Source organism: Bufo bufo, chromosome 4 (assembly GCF_905171765.1).
Source record: "Bufo bufo chromosome 4, aBufBuf1.1, whole genome shotgun sequence".
NCBI lineage: Eukaryota > Metazoa > Chordata > Amphibia > Anura > Bufonidae > Bufo > Bufo bufo.
In genome coordinates, this window is record NC_053392.1 from 343,023,925 (window position 1) to 343,040,304 (window position 16,380).

At 47.1% G+C, this 16,380-nt stretch overlaps 1 protein-coding gene across 1 annotated transcript in view; it reads right to left on the reverse strand.

Annotated features, from left to right (window-relative positions):
* Positions 1 to 16,380, reverse strand: part of HDAC2 (histone deacetylase 2) — an 81,241-nt gene that overhangs the window by 17,221 nt on the left and 47,640 nt on the right. The window contains exons 7-8 of the mRNA XM_040428895.1: positions 4,180 to 4,272; positions 3,985 to 4,093 (exon numbers count right to left, since the gene is read on the reverse strand). Of these exons, the coding sequence (XP_040284829.1) occupies positions 3,985 to 4,093; positions 4,180 to 4,272 (202 nt within the window). The remainder of the gene's footprint in view (positions 1 to 3,984; positions 4,094 to 4,179; positions 4,273 to 16,380) is intronic.

Here is a 16,380-nt window from a genome sequence, read left to right on the forward strand (position 1 = left end):
AGGGTGGTCTCCTTGCTAGACACAGACAATCGCCTTACCCCTGTCATAGGCGGTATTTTGGCACTACCACAGGATAGTGTGACTACTTTCACACTATCCTTTTCCTCAGGTAGTCATTGTACGGATTGGGGTTGGGCGCCTACGTGGCAGTCTCTGTCTTTTCAGGATGTTGACCCACTACATGCCTCTCCTCGTGCCTTGAGTCCCAATGCGGAGCATTCTAATTTTGTTGCTTTTCCTTGACATGCTCGGCGTCCACACTCCTCGTGTAGGTGGAACGTCTGCATGGGTTGCCAGTTTTCTTCCTTCCCCGGTGGAGTATTGCGCTACCAACAGTTCATGTTGGCTACTGCTGTTTGACCTCATTTTCAGGTGGAGTCTCCCCTCTGGAGAGGCCATGGGTGCTGGTATGGCCTCCCCCTATGAGGCAGTCTTTGCGCTGGCCATAGATTTTTTGGCTACTCCTGTTCCGTGGCTACTACTGTGTGACCCCTTCTAAGTGGGAGTTTTTGCGTTAGTCCTTCAAATGCCGACAGTCACGGGTTCTGGCTTACAGGACACATTGTCAGTGGGCACTGCATGGGAGGTTCTTGCTGCATCCCCTTCCTCCATGTGGGGTATCGATCCTGGCATTTTCTGCAACACATTTACCTGGCATGGTATGTATGGTGCTCCTGAGGCCCTGGCTGATATAGGTTCACCTATTCCTTATGGCGCTGGTCAAATGCCCATACCAAGCCATGCTAGTGGTGATGGGTTTGCTCACTGCTGGTAGGCACTAGTGCTGTTTTATGTACCTGGTATAACCTACCAATTTTTGTGGCGCTGGTTTAGCACCTTGTTCTTCACATGTGTCACGGTCCCTCCCATGACAGAGGTGAGAAGATCTGAGAGACTGGCGGCACATGAGGGCATCTGACAGTCTCTCTGTTTTCTCCTTGCAATGTTGTTGTTTGGTAATGACTAGTGTTGAGCGAACTTCTGTTTTAAGTTCGGCGTCTAAAGTTCGGCTTCCGGTTAGCGAAGAATCCCGATATGGATTCCGAATTCCGTTGTGGTCCGTGGTAGCGGAATCAATAATCGGCCATTATTGATTCCGCTACCACGGACCCCAACGGAATTCGGAATCCATATCGGGATTCTTCGCTAACCGGAAGCCGAACTTTAGACGCCGAACTTAACACAGAAGTTCGCTCAACACTAGTAATGACCACACCTCTTGTCAGGTGCAGCTTTTAGTCATTACTGAGGCTCTATTTAGTTCCGACTCACACTGCTTACCATGTGGTTGATATTTCTTGCTGGAGTTGGTTGAGCTGGTGTGTTGTTCCTTTGGATCTCCTGCTCCTCAATTCTTCTTTAAGCCAAGTGCATTTTGTTGTTCGCTTGTGTTTGTTGTTTTCTAGGCCTCAGGGAGATGCTGGTTCCTTCATCTGGGAAGGAACCAGTAGTCTCATTCCCTGCCACCACTCCTAGGATTTTCCAGGGTCTCCAGGGCTAAGGTTCCGGTGTATGAGTATTTCCACCTACAGGGTCTACTCATATTGGCAGGAGTCAGGGAGAGGTCTAGGAATTCCTAGGGAGGTCACCATCCCTCTCCCTTAGCTTTGAGGCCTAGACTCCGTTCTATTTCCTTTTGTGTGTTATCTGGTGTTTTCCCCTCCCCGTTACCTGTGACAACATGTCGTGCATTGACTCTACCATCTGCTACGGTGACAGCATCAGCGTTCCCTCCTTGTGGAAGTTTGGGTATGCACTTATCCAGTTTGTCTCCGAGTTGTCTGCACTGCTTCCTTTAGCGGATACGGCGGTCATACTGTCCTTGTTGTCACCACTTACACTAGTTCTCTACTGAACCGTATCAGCCTCTTCTACTTCTCCCATTCTGCAAGGCGAGTAGTCGCACTTCATCAGATACTGTTTCTGCTTGCTTGGTCAGTTTCCATAGCCGTTGATTTCTTGTAGACCCCCTTATTGCTGGGGAGTATCTGCGCGGGTAGTATGGTTCCGTTTCCGTTTTTTTCCTGGGACTTTGTGGCGTTCGACATCGGCACTCCCTTCCTGGTGCAGTATTTATCCCACATCTGGTTCCGGTCTGGCCGTTTCGTACATTCCTCTCATAGCCTCCTTCTCTTCTTCTTTAGGCGGAGTTGGTCCGCAGTGGCGGTAGATAGTGTCTGATGGGTTTACGCAACTTTTATGTTTTCAGACATGTAGGTTGCTTCTACCTGTTCCCTTGGCCTCTGTACTTTTTCTTTAGCTTCCAGTTAGGTTTGCCAGTTCAGGCAGCCTTCCATAGGTATCAGACGGCTTCTCTCTTCTCTTGTTATGGAGCTTAAGGTCCTCTGCATGTTTCTGCTTACCATGGTCATTCTCCTTGAGGAACATTCTTATGAGACAAACCCCTTGGCAGTAGGTCTAAAGGGGAAATTTTTTTGATCCCCGGAGGACACTCTTTTCCTACCAGGTCCCTTCTCTCCCTCGATATTCTTTTCTTGTGGGCCATGGTCATGCCTGACATCCAGGTTCTCTAGCCATGATTTGTTAATGGTTCTACTGGAGTGCTCTTCTCCTTTGACAGCCTGGTATGGAGTTGCGGGTTGTCCCCTTCTGACACCTCTACTTCTTCCCCCATGGGGGGGGTATGATTTTTCACGTCCGCAGTTCTCTGGCCCTTGGTATCTAGACACCATTTTCAGTTTCTTTTCTTCCCATGCTATGTCGTGTCTGTTGATCACTCTAGGGGAGTCTTTTCCTGGGGTCCTGGTCCTTGGGTATCACCTCCCTTAGAAGTCTTCTGGGCCCAGGCTATGTTTTTTTTTCTCTCCGGTATATTCCGTAGTCGCTGCGTTTGCTCTGGCGCCTGACTTGTTTTCATTCTTGTTCATCTTGTGGATATTCGGTGTGCTCGACACTTCTTCCAAAGTCTCCTAAGCCATGGCTTATGTCCCCAGGGCTGTTGTTCTTCTGCCCAGCCGGGGCATCTGGTTATTCAAACCCTCTCTGGTTGGCCTTCCTGGAAATGGCTCTTCCTGTCCTTTTTTCAGGTGTCCGGGTGTGTCCTTCCCCCACAATTCTGTGCGGGGCCTTATGACAGGCCTTGGATTCGTTCTGGTCTTGTTCACACACCACGGTACTGCTTTTTAACGTCTCATGGTCTTCTGTGTCCCCCAATGATACGAGTGAGAAAGTAGGATTTTTGTCTTACTTGTAAAATCCTTTTCTCGCTGAGTTCATTGGGGGACACAGCTGCCACCCCGTAAGTTCATTGCTGGCTCTCCTTGATGAGTCTCTCCGGTTCTTGATTCTGACCCATCTTAGTCTTTCTTACTTTTTATTGTTTTATGTTGGCTTCTCCTGGCTGTTCCTACTGCTTTCGTACAAACTGATTAGCTCAGTGTCTGCAGGAGGGGTAAAGGTGAGAGGAGGAGCTAACACTTTTTTGCTTGGCGTCGCCTCCTAGTGGCAGCAGCTATACCCATGGTCTTCTGTGTCCCCAAATGAACTGAGCGAGAAAAGGATTTTACAGGTAAGACAAAAATCCTACTTTCTAGAGAGGAATTTCTTTCAATTAGGAAGACTATCAAACTGCACTGGACAGCCTTGTAGACAATCACCAAGTTTTCCAAAAATATACTGGGGGAAGGGGGGGGGTGCTTGAGTCTGCATTGGCGTACTTTATGCCACATTTATCAAATGTCACATGTTGTTTGATAAATTGGTCTTATCCTTAAACCTAACACTTTTGTCTAGAAAAGCTACTCCAGTTTTTATACTCCACCCTCCTCCTGGAGTGAGACTGCAACTTGTTTTTGCAACTTTCCCAACCATATTTCAAAACTGGAGTGAGTGGTGTAAAAATGCAAAAAGTTTTTTCTTATGCGAGCCCAAAGTTACAAAAGCCCCATTTTGCAACTTTATGAAGCCAGAATTCTGGAGTGCAGGCATAATAAATCTAGGCTAATGTTTTCAGTCTTCGATTACCTTTCACTGTTAAATTGAAACATCCAAGGCGATCCCCAGACAATGAATCGGCTCCACACTGTAAGACCACAGCACTAGGCTGGTACATTTCCATCACTTTTGATATGATCTATAGAATAACCATATGAATGTTAATAGCATTTGTCACATGTAAAGACACAACATGAAGGATCAGTCACTACACAATATACTCACTGGTTTGAATATCTGTCCGTAAGATTCATCATCTATCCCATCCCTCATTGGGAAATTGACAGCATAATACTTTCCTTTACCAGCCCCGATATCCTAAAAACAGAAATCAGAATAGAAAGGCAGCAGAGACTGGTTCACAGGAAAACTTAAAGGCCATGTACACCTTTGGGGGCATTTTTAAAAAATTATTATTGCATTGTACTCCTTTGAGCTAAAAATAATTTTTTTAAATTGGCTTTCATAAAAAATTTGGAGCCCTTTTCTCTGTACAGGGCTGAGATTTTCTAGTAGCAGGATATGTATTTTTACCGTGTTCTAGCTCCTTATAAAACACTCATTATAGCTCAATTTCTATCTTACTGATAAGAATGTGCCTTAAATGAGTATTAGGGTCCATTCACAAGTCCGCAAATGGGTCCGCATCCGTTCCGCAATTTTGCGGAACGGGTGCGGACCCATTCATTTTCTATGGGGATGGAATGGATGCGGACAGCACACAGTGTGCTGTCAGCATCTGCATTTGCGGAGCGCGGCCACGATCTTCAGGTCCGCAAAAGATAGAACATGTCCTATTCTTGTCCGCAGCTTGCGGACAAGAATAGGCATTTCTATAGGGGCGCTGGGCAGGTGTGTTGCGGATCCGCAACACACCACGGACGTGTGAATGCAGCCTTACACTTACCGGCAATCCGGTTTCCTGGAAGTCTCCATGACACCACATCCTGAGACCGACTTCCTCTGATAGGACAGGAAAAACACACACCTTCCCCTTCATCACCAGTGTATTTCCAACGTAACCAGGATAAAGAGATGTGACTTAGAAAAACAAAAAATGTAATCAATGTACTAAAATAAATGGGTGGGAAGTATGTGGTGTCATGGGGACTTCCAGGAAACCGGATTACCGGTGAGTGTAATATTAATTTCCCTAGTCGTCTCCACGACACCACATCCTGAGAAATAAAGAATATTTCAGGGGGGGGACAATAGCACAAAGGACTTTCCTTCCAAAGGCCGTCTTGTAATGCTTGGTAAAAGTATGTATTCTTTTCCAAGTTGCTGTCCTACAAATCTGTTGTAGATAGGCCGACGATCTCTCTGCCAAGAAGCAGCAATGCCCCTTGTAGAATGTGCTCTAAGTGAAGGAGTGGCTTCCCTTCCGACTTATAGGCTTCTGAAATAGCTGTTCTTATCCAGCGGGAAATATAACTTTTCGCCACTCTTTTACCTCTATTTGGTCCGCAGAATTGGACAAAAAAAAAGTTCTCGTCAATTCTCCAATCCTTTGTCATTTCTAGATACCTTAGTACTGCTCGCCTGACATCGCCTGACATCTAAGGTATGAAAAATAGCCTCTTGCTCATTTTTGGGGTTGGCACAAAACGAGGGAATTACTATATGCTGCGATCTATGGAAGGCAGAAACGACTTTTGGTAAAAAAAAACTGGGATCTAACTTAAACACTAACTTGTCTTGAAAAATACTGAGTAAAGGATCCTGAATAGATAAGGCCTGGAGTTCAGACATGTCTCGCTGATGTAATAGCTACCAAGAAAATGGTTTTTAAAGGTGAGCCATTTTATGGAACTAGATTCTAATGGTTCAAAGGAGCCCGAAGTTAGTCCTGACAGGACCGTGTTAAGGTTCCAAGGGGCAACCATATTACTGACTGTTGGTCTAAGCCTGTCTGATGCTTTCAGGAACCTGGTTATCCAGGGAACCTCAGCCAGACTAGTATTATATAAAGCCCCCAATGCTGAAACTTGAACCCTTAGGGTATTAAAATCTAATATCGTTGATATGTTGGGTCTAAATTGATCAAACGAATCTCCACACCAAGAGGCGAATTTCCTCCAAACATTTAAATAAACCTAAAATTAAGTAAGATGTCGCACTAAGAACACTCAAACGACACCAGGTGCTCCTGTAAATTGAGGCCACTCACTCAATTTAGAAAAGCATATACGTATATAGGTGAACAGGGCACTCAAGGATAGCAGCTAACCGTGTATTTTAAGCAAAGGTGAGCTTTATTGATAATATAAATATATTTGATGCATAAAACAATCAAGAATGCAGTAGAATAAATAGGTTATTAACAAATAAATATAATGAATATTCGACAGAGCAAAGGCTATTATTCGATTGATCAACAAATATTCAATAGTCCAATATTGTAAATCTTGGATCCAATGGTTGTAAACATCCAAAGACTTGTTTGCAATAAGTCTATTCGTTTTTTACTTTCATATTGAGACAACAGTCATATGCTTTGCAGTTATTCAAATAGTCGCGGCGGCGTCCCGCCAAAGCGACGTGAATGGCAGCAACTCACTGCTGAAAAGCTTGCAAGCGAATTAAGTCCATTACCTTTGTATCGACCAAGTGTTCGTCCGAAATAATCACAAGAGCCTTCAAGTGTACTTACTCCCAGGATCTGCCTTTAGATATTTGTAGCAGTATTCAATCAGGAGATTAAAGCCGGCTCTCTATTCGGTTATGGTCGATTTAATGGTAAGGTAGGTTTTTCAGTACAAAGATGGGGTGTAGCACCAGACGCGTTTCGGGGTCCAACCCCTTCCTCAGTGGTATGCTTCACCCCATCCATAACCCCTCTTTTATACTGGATGTTACTTGTTTAACTTGGTCTCAATCCAATCTTCATTTCCTGTCTGTCGGTACTCAGGTGTTCCACATTGTATCACAATCACAAAGAGAGATGTCAGATGTGGAAACTAAAAAATACTTTTGCTGACTTTTGCAATACATCATATTTCTGCAATTTCACCCAGTTATATACTTTAAATTTCTACATCCATTGATGCAAAAAACGCATCTGGACACCATGCGTTTTTAATGCGGTTTCCATGCGTTTTTCGCATTTTCACTTAAATAAAGGTACATATTGCCCATCAACAATATATATTAATTTTAAAACATTGAAAACAATATCAAATACCATTTCTGTCTGTGATATTCTGGTATTCCACATTATATCACAATCACAAAAAGAAATGTCATATATGGAAACTAAAAAATAAAAAATAAAATGTCATATGTGGAAACTGAAAAATGCTTTTGCAATTAATCACATTTCTGCAATTTCACCCAGTTATATACTTTAAATTTCTGCATCTATTGATGCAAAAAACGCATATGGACACCATGCGTTTTTGATGCGGTTTCCATGCGTTTTTGATGCGTTTTTAAATTTATTTTTTTTTATTATTTTTTTTTTTTTGCATTTTCACTTAAATAAAGGCACATATTGCCCATCCACAATATATATTAGTTTTAAAACATTAAGAACAATATCAAATACCACTAAAAGTCTCTATTACAACTTTAAAAGGGAAATATAGACAGGATTATAATCTACCAAATGACTCCTAAATAAATATGTTAAAATGCACAAATTCAATAAAACTGTCTATATAGACATAAAAGATATAAAAATGGTTCATGTTAATACGAGGTTTATTGTGATATATAATATTGTGATATAATGTGGAATACCAGAATATCACAGACAGAAATGGTATTTGATATTGTTTTCAATGTTTTAAAATTAATATATATTGTTGATGGGCAATATGTACCTTTATTTAAGTGAAAATGCGAAAAACGCATGGAAACCGCATTAAAAACGCATGGTGTCCAGATGCGTTTTTTGCATCAATGGATGTAGAAATTTAAAGTATATAACTGGGTGAAATTGCAGAAATATGATGTATTGCAAAAGTCAGCAAAAGTATTTTTTAGTTTCCACATCTGACATCTCTTTGTGATTGTGATACAATGTGGAACACCTGAGTACCGACAGACAGGAAATGAAGATTGGATTGAGACCAAGTTAAACAAGTAACATCCAGTATAAAAGAGGGGTTATGGATGGGGTGAAGCATACCACTGAGGAAGGGGTTGGACCCCGAAACGCGTCTGGTGCTACACCCCATCTTTGTACTGAAAAACCTACCTTACCATTAAATCGACCATAACCGAATAGAGAGCCGGCTTTAATCTCCTGATTGAATACTGCTACAAATATCTAAAGGCAGATCCTGGGAGTAAGTACACTTGAAGGCTCTTGTGATTATTTCGGACGAACACTTGGTCGATACAAAGGTAATGGACTTAATTCGCTTGCAAGCTTTTCAGCAGTGAGTTGCTGCCATTCACGTCGCTTTGGCGGGACGCCGCCGCGACTATTTGAATAACTGCAAAGCATATGACTGTTGTCTCAATATGAAAGTAAAAAACGAATAGACTTATTGCAAACAAGTCTTTGGATGTTTACAACCATTGGATCCAAGATTTACAATATTGGACTATTGAATATTTGTTGATCAATCGAATAATAGCCTTTGCTCTGTCGAATATTCATTATATTTATTTGTTAATAACCTATTTATTCTACTGCATTCTTGATTGTTTTATGCATCAAATATATTTATATTATCAATAAAGCTCATCTTTGCTTAAAATACACGGTCGCAGCTATCCTTGAGTGCCCTGTTCACCTATATACGTATATTTAAATAAACCTTGTTTGTATTTTGTTTCCTGCTAAGGAGTAGGGTGGAAACCACTTTACTAGATAACCCCATGCTGAGTGACTTTAGAAGTGCAAACCAGTTCCTCTTGGGCCAGAAGGGAGCCACCAACATCAAGGTACATTTCTCACTCTGCAATTTCTTGAGGACCTTGGGAATTAGAGGTATAGGCAGGAATGCGTATACTAGGAGAGATGTCAAGTCCTAATTGAAAGCATCCACCGCTGTTGGGCGATCTCTCGGGTTGAGAGAGAAAAATCGGTCTACTTGGTGATTTTTTTCGGAGACGAAAAGGTCTATTGACGGTTTGCCCCACTTTTTTATCAACTGGAATGCTTCTGGGCATAATGTCCACTCCCCAGGATCCAGAACATGACGGCTCATGTAATCTGCCTCTATATTTAAAGATCACTTTAGGTGAACTGCCGAGATCAAGATTATATTTTGTCCCGCCCAAGAAAATATATTGTTTGCTAGACTCTGAAGTGGATGGTGTCTCGTCTCGTCCCTCCCTGATACTGAATGAAGGATACTGCTGTTGAATTTTCCGAATAAATTAGAACATGACTGTCTTTTTGATAAATGTTTTCTTTAGAGCTTCCCAAATTGCCAGTAGTTCTCTGAAGTTCGAGGATTGTTGTCTTATGAGGAGTGGCCATCTGCCCTGATTGGGGGCTGTAGTTCAGCAGGAAACCTAACCCTGAAGACTGGCGTCCGTTGCGATTACAAGGGGACGTTCCTGCTTCCAGTATATTCCCTTCTCTAGATTATTGTCTATGAGCCACCACTTTAGGACATTTTTTACATTTTCGTCTAGAAAGATCTGTTTGTCTAGGGTCACCTGTGACCAGTTCCACTTGGATAGAACATTTTTTTGAAGGGGTCTTAGATGTAATTGAGCCCAAGCGAGTGCCGGGATACATGATGAGAGACTTCCGAGAATCTTCATTGCTGGTCTCATAGAGAAGAATCTCCTCTCTTAATTCTCTTATCTGGCTTTTCAATTTCTCTATTTTGATCAAAGGCAGAAATGATTTCTGAGACACCGAATCTAAAAGATATCCCTATAAACAGTTTTCGGCTGCTTGGGGAAAGATCTGATATCACTAGAAGATCGTCCAGATACGAGATGACACCGATTGCTTCTTGTCTTAGTGCCGTTACCATCTCCGCCATGATCTTGGTGAATACTCTCGGCGCTGAGGAAATTCCGAAGGGGAGACATACAAATTGATAATGTTGGATGTGACCCCTCCTCCGTATTGCAAATCTTAGGAATATTCTTGATGTTTTGTGTATCGGTATATGGTAATAAGCATCCCTCAAATCGATTGAGGCCATTACCGCTTTCCTTTTTATTAATTTTACTGCTGATCTTAAAGTTTCCATCTTGAACTTTTGATATGTAAACATGTTTGTTCAAGTGTTTTAGATTTATTATAATTCTGGGCTTCCAGTTACTTTTTTTCACTAAGAATAGGCGAGAGTAGTGACCCTCTCCTAGCTGATCTTTTGGGACAGGTTCTATTGCTCCTTATTTTAGTAAATCTTCTATGCCTGTCGTTAAGGTATCTTGTTGAGAGGAAGGGGAAGGGGGGGGGGGGGGGGGGGGGAGTGGTGATAACACATTTTTCTGGAGGAGAAGACTGTAATTCCACATGGTAACCCTCTCTTATGAGGTTTAATATCCATGAAGTCGATGTAATTTGCTCCCAAGTTCTTGAAGGGGTTCTGCACTTTATTTAAAAGTGATGATCTATCCTCTGGATAGATCATCCGCTTCTGATGGACGGGGGTCCGAAACCCGGGACCCCGCCGATCAGCTGTTTGAGAAGGCAGCTGCACTCCAGCAGTGCCGCGGCCTTCTCGCTGTTTACCGCAGGCCCAGTGATGTCACGACTAGTATCACTGGCCTGGGCGGGGCTAAGCTCCATTCAAGTGAACGGAGCTTAGCCGCGCCCAGGCCAACCCTTGGTTTAAGAAGAGCTGCCGTAGCCTCCTAGGTTTTCCTTAGTAGGCTTTCTGCTTTCCTATCCATAGGATCTTTAAGTTGAGCTGAATCTTCAAATGGTAGGGCGGTATGTTTAGCTACTTTAGCCACAGGAGGGTCTACTCTGGGAATGGATTCCCAATCGGTGCAATCCTCATCGTTAAAAAGATAGCGCCTCTTGGTACCCCTGGGAATGAAAGATCATTTATCTGGCTTCTCCCATTCGGACTTAATTAACTTCTGAATATTATCTAGAACTGGGAATACTGATTTCCTCTTTTCGCCCAGCCCCCAAATATCTCATCCTGCACTGACTTAGGCTTTTTAGACACTTCGATCTGAATTATAGCTCTAATCACCTTTATAAGCTCATCAATGTCATCCGGATTAAATAAGAACCATTTATATTCGTTATCTTCATCAGAAGATGCATGTTTTTTCATATGTTTCGGCGTCTGAGCCTCCCAAAACGTCAGAATCTGAGTCAGACACCGGATTGCGACTATCATGGATGATTTGAGGATGGTTAGGGGGAGTTGGATCCCGGGCAGCTAGTGCGGACTGAACCTCTTCCTAATGTCTTGATATCTTCCAGGAAACTAGAGGATTCAGCTTTTACCACATTAGAAGTACATTCTTTACATAAGGGTTTAGCTCCTGTGCTGGGTAAACGCTTATAACATACTCCACATTTTCTCGTCTTTTTTGGAGCTGAAATTGTAAGGGAGAGAAGAATCAGCTAACCAGGGAATGGGGGTGGTACACCATATGCCTGATACCAGGCTACTCACAACTCCTGGATTTGATGCAGGCTCGGCTCCAGAGCCCAGCTTGATGGGGGCACTCATCTGAAAAAAACGCTCCCGTCCGCCACAGACACTGTATTGTTCCTCCCCAGTGGAAGGGATCGCGCTGTCCGGACGCAATTGAGCAGGTCCTGCGGCCTTTTATGCTTCCTGTGACCTGCCCGGAGATGACGTCATGACGTCTGGTCCCGCCCCCAGCATCTGACATCACACGCTGGCGTCCGGAGGGAGCACATCACAGTGTCGCTCCGGCCGCAATCTTTCTTACCCACTGCATGAAATCCGCCCGGACCTCTGCAGGGGGATCTTTGCATGTGATAGCAACAGTCTGCGCCCGTGCACAGGCCACCAGAGGAGGAGGGAGATCCACACTATGGATCCGACCTCGGCCTGCATATGTGTTTAACACGTGGGCCCCAAAGAACCTCAATGCACCTCTCCTGCTTCCTATCCTGGTAGGACAGGAAAAACACTGGTCATGAAGGGGAAGGGATGGGATTTAAACCTCTCTGTGTTTTTCCTGTCCTATCAGAGAAAGTCAGTCTCAGGATGTGGGGTCATCGAGACGACTAGGTAAATAAGGGTTTATGACTTTTTAGGAATTTAGAGATGAGGGTTATTAGATGACCGGCACAAAGTGAAAGTAGGATTTACACAGCTAGACAAACAGTTAACCCTGTGACACAGAAGGGCCGAATATTTTTAATAAAGACCAATTGAAAAAAGGAGACTTTTGTATTACTTACCAGTAAAGTCTCTTTCTCGCTCTTCCTTGGGGGACACAGGAAACCATGGGTATAGCTCTGCTCCCTAGGAGGCGTGACACTAAGTGAAAGCTGTAAGCCCCTCCTCCATCAGCTATACCCTTCAGCCTGGAGAAGAGACTGCCAGTTGCGTGTCCAAGTAGTGAAAGATAACCACCAACCGGAAAAAGAACCGTCAAGCCCCAACGGGGGCAACCAAGCCGGAACCACAACTGTAAACCCAAATGAAGGGCGGGTGCTGTGTCCCCCAAGGAAGAGCGAGAAAGAGACTTTACTGGTAAGTAATACAAAAGTCTCCTTTTCTCGCCCATATTCCTTGGGGGACACAGGAAACCATGGGACGTTCCAGAGCAGTCCCAGAAGGGAGGGACCAGAACAAACTAGACCAACACCGGAGGCATCAATCAACTGCCGCCTGCAACACCAGACGGCCTAAAGCAGCGTCAGCCGACGCATGAGTATGCACCCTGTAGAACTTGGTGAAGGTGTGCAAGGAGGACCAAGTGGCCGCCTTGCAAATCTGCTCCGTAGAAGCCCGATTTCTCTGAGCCCAGGAAGCCCCGACCGCTCTAGTGGAATGAGCGGTAACACCGAGGGGCGGAACCTTGCCCTTGGCGAGATAAGCCTCAGTAACAGCCATCTTGACAAAACGGGCGATAGCGACTTTGGATGCCGCCAACCCTCTGCGCGACCCCTCCGGAACCACAAAGAGCGAGTCAGTACGCCTGAAAGAGCCGGTTACCTCCAGGTAAGCCTTGAGCGCCCTGACAACGTCCAGGCGATGAAGTTCCCTCTCCCTAGGGTGGGAAGGGGAAGGACACAAAGAGGGGAGAACGATGTCCTCGTTCAGATGAAAGGCGGAGACCACCTTAGGAAGGAAGGAAGGGACCGGACGAAGAACTACCTTGTCCTGGTGGAACACTAGGAAAGGTTCCAGACAGGAGAGTGCAGCCAATTCGGAAACCCTCCGAAGAGAGGTGACTGCTACAAGGAAAATAACCTTGCAGGACAGAAGTCGCAAGGAAACCGTCCGCAGAGGCTCGAAAGGAGAAGCCTGGAGCGCTGAGAGAACCAGGTTCAGGTCCCAGGGCGGTACCGGAGGCCGGTACGGGGGAACCGCGTGAGCCACGCCCTGAAGGAAGGTCTTGACAGGACCAAGGGGGGCCAGTGGGCGCTGAAACAAAATGGACAGCGCAGACACCTGACCCTTCAAAGAACTAAGACCCAGACCTTGGGCAAGTCCGCTCTGCAGGAAGGACAAAACGGTGGGGAGAGAAAAGCGGAGCGGAGGAATCCCTAGACCGGCACAGAACCCCAAATAGGTCCTCCAGGTCCTATAATAGATCCTAGAAGAGGACGGCTTACGGGCGCGGATCATGGTGCGGACGACGTCCGCAGAAAAACCCCTACGTGTCAGGACGGTGGTCTCAACAACCACGCCGTCAAACGTAGGGACCTTAAACGCGGGTGGAAGATCGGTCCCTGAGAGAGAAGATCTTCCCTGGCGGGCAGCGGCCAGGGCGCGTCTGCCAGGAGCAGCATGAGGTCGGCATACCAAGACCGGCGGGGCCAGTCCGGAGCGACCAGAATCACCGAGACGCCTTCCGCCGCGATCTTCCGAAGGACCTTGGGCAGGAGTGGGATGGGAGGGAATATGTATGGACGCGCGAAGCCTCGCCAAGGAAGAACGAGGGCGTCGGCTCCGCAAGCTCCCGGATCCCTGGCCCTGGACAGATAGGCGGGGACCTTGTGATTGAACTTGGAGGCCATGAGGTCCACGTCCGGTATGCCCCAACGAAGGCAAATGGCCTCGAATACCTCCGGGTGAAGAGACCACTCGCCGGGGTCGACAGTGGTGCGACTGAGGAAGTCCGCCGCCCAATTGTCCACCCCTGGAATAAAAATTGCCGATAGGGCCGGGACGTGGGCTTCCGCCCAACGGAGAATGCTGGAGACCTCCCTCATTGCAGCAGCGCTGCGAGTGCCCCCCTGGTGGTTTATGTACGCCACAGCCGTGGCGTTGTCCGATTGTACACGAACTGGATGACCCTTCAACAGATGAGTCCAGTGTCGTAGAGACAAAAGGGCCGCTCTCAGCTCCAGGACATTGATCGAGAGTTTGGACTCCAATGGAGACCAAATGCCCTGGACGGATCGGGGAGGAAACACGCCTCCCCAGCCCAAGAGACTGGCATCGGTTGTAACCACCAACCAGTTGAGTGGCAGAAAAGACCTGCCCAGAAGAGGGGACTGTAACCACCAGCGGAGAGATGACCTCACCGGAGGCGATAGATGGAAGGGATGATCCAGAGACTGCGGCGATTTGTCCCAGGAGGAGAGGATCGCCCGTTGGAGAGGGCGGGAGTGAAACTGCGCAAACGGGATCGCCTCGAAGCAGGCAACCATCTGCCCCAAGACCCGCATGCAGAAGCGGAAGGACGGTCGACGGTGGAGAAGGAGACCCCGAACCGCCCCACGGAGGATCAGACGTTTTTCCGAGGGAAGACGTACTTCCGCCGCTCCCGTGTCTAAAAGCATTCCCAGGAAGACCAGTTGTCTGGAGGGGGGAAGGGAGGACTTGGGGAAGTTGATGACCCAACCGAACCTCGTCAGAGTCTCTAGAGTGAGATCCACGCTGGCAACCGCTTGAGAAAGGGACGGAGCCTTGATGAGGATATCGTCCAAGTACGGTAGCAGAAAAACACCCCTGGAACGGAGTAAGGCCAAAACCGGGGCCAGGACCTTGGTGAACACCCGGGGGGCTGTTGCCAGCCCAAAGGGAAGGGCGACAAACTGGAAGTGGAGGTCCCCCACGGCGAACCGGAGGAAGCGATGGTGACACCGGGCTACCGGAACATGGAGGTAGGCATCCTGTATATCGATGGAAGACATGAAATCTCCCTGCTCCAGGGAAGCCACCGCGGAACGGAGGGACTCCATCCGAAACCGTCGAAGGAGGAGAAAACGGTTGAGCTTTTTGAGGTCCAAAATGGGCCGCATGGAACCTCCCTTCTTGGGAACTACAAAGAGGTTCGAGTAGAACCCTTGGAACCTTTCCTCTAGAGGAACGGGGGTAATCACCCCCCTGTCCAGTAAGGCTTGAACGGCCGCGGAGAACGCAACCGCGCGTTTCGGGTCCCGTGGCAGGCGGGAGCGAAAGAACCGATCTGGAGGGAAGGATGCAAATTCGATTTTGTATCCGGAGCACACAATTTCGAGGGCCCAGGCGTCGGAGACGTGAGCCAACCAGACGTCCCTGAAAAGGAGGAGCCGGCCCCCCACCCGGGTGGGTGGGGGCGCGCCTTCAGGCAGAGGATTGCTTTGCTGCGGGTGTGCGGGCAGCCTGCGGCTTGCGCCAGGAGGGCTGCGCCCGAAAAAACGGCTTCCTATGCTTATCCTGGGGAGGAGCCGAAGCGGCAGCTGTGGTGGGAGCCCCAGAGGCCCTGCGGGAGGACCGAAAACGAGACGCACCAGGGCGTCCGCGGGGGGCGCCCCTGGCTTGGGGTTGAGGAAGATGGGTGCTTTTACCACCCGTGGCCTCCGAAATAAGTTCGTCTAGGCGGACCCCGAAAAGGCGGGAACCCGCAAACGGTAGCCCCGCCAAGGAACGTTTGGAGGCAGCGTCCGCTTTCCAAACCTTCAGCCAGAGCTCCCTCCTGACGGAAACTGCCAGGGCGGAGGAGCGTGCAATAAGGGCTCCCGCATCAAGGGAGGCCTCACAAACAAAATTCCCGGCCCGAACAATAAGCTGGGCCAAGGAACGCAGGTCCTGGATAGGGACGTCCGAGTCCAACTCCTGTTCCAGCTGCGCACCCCAAGCAGAGATTGCTTTCCCTACCCAAGCAGAGGCAAAAACCGGTCTGAGAGCAGAACCGGAGGCAGCAAAAATGCCCTTAGAAAGGGTCTCCATGCGACGGTCCTCCGCTGACTGAAGAGAGGACCCGTCGGGAACAGGGATGGCCGTGTTCTTCGACAGCCGGGCCACAGGGGGGTCCACCTTGGGTGGGGAAGACCATGTGGCCACGACATCTGCTGGAAAAGGATAGCAAATGTCCAGCTTCTTGGGGTTGACAAAACGGGCGTCCGGT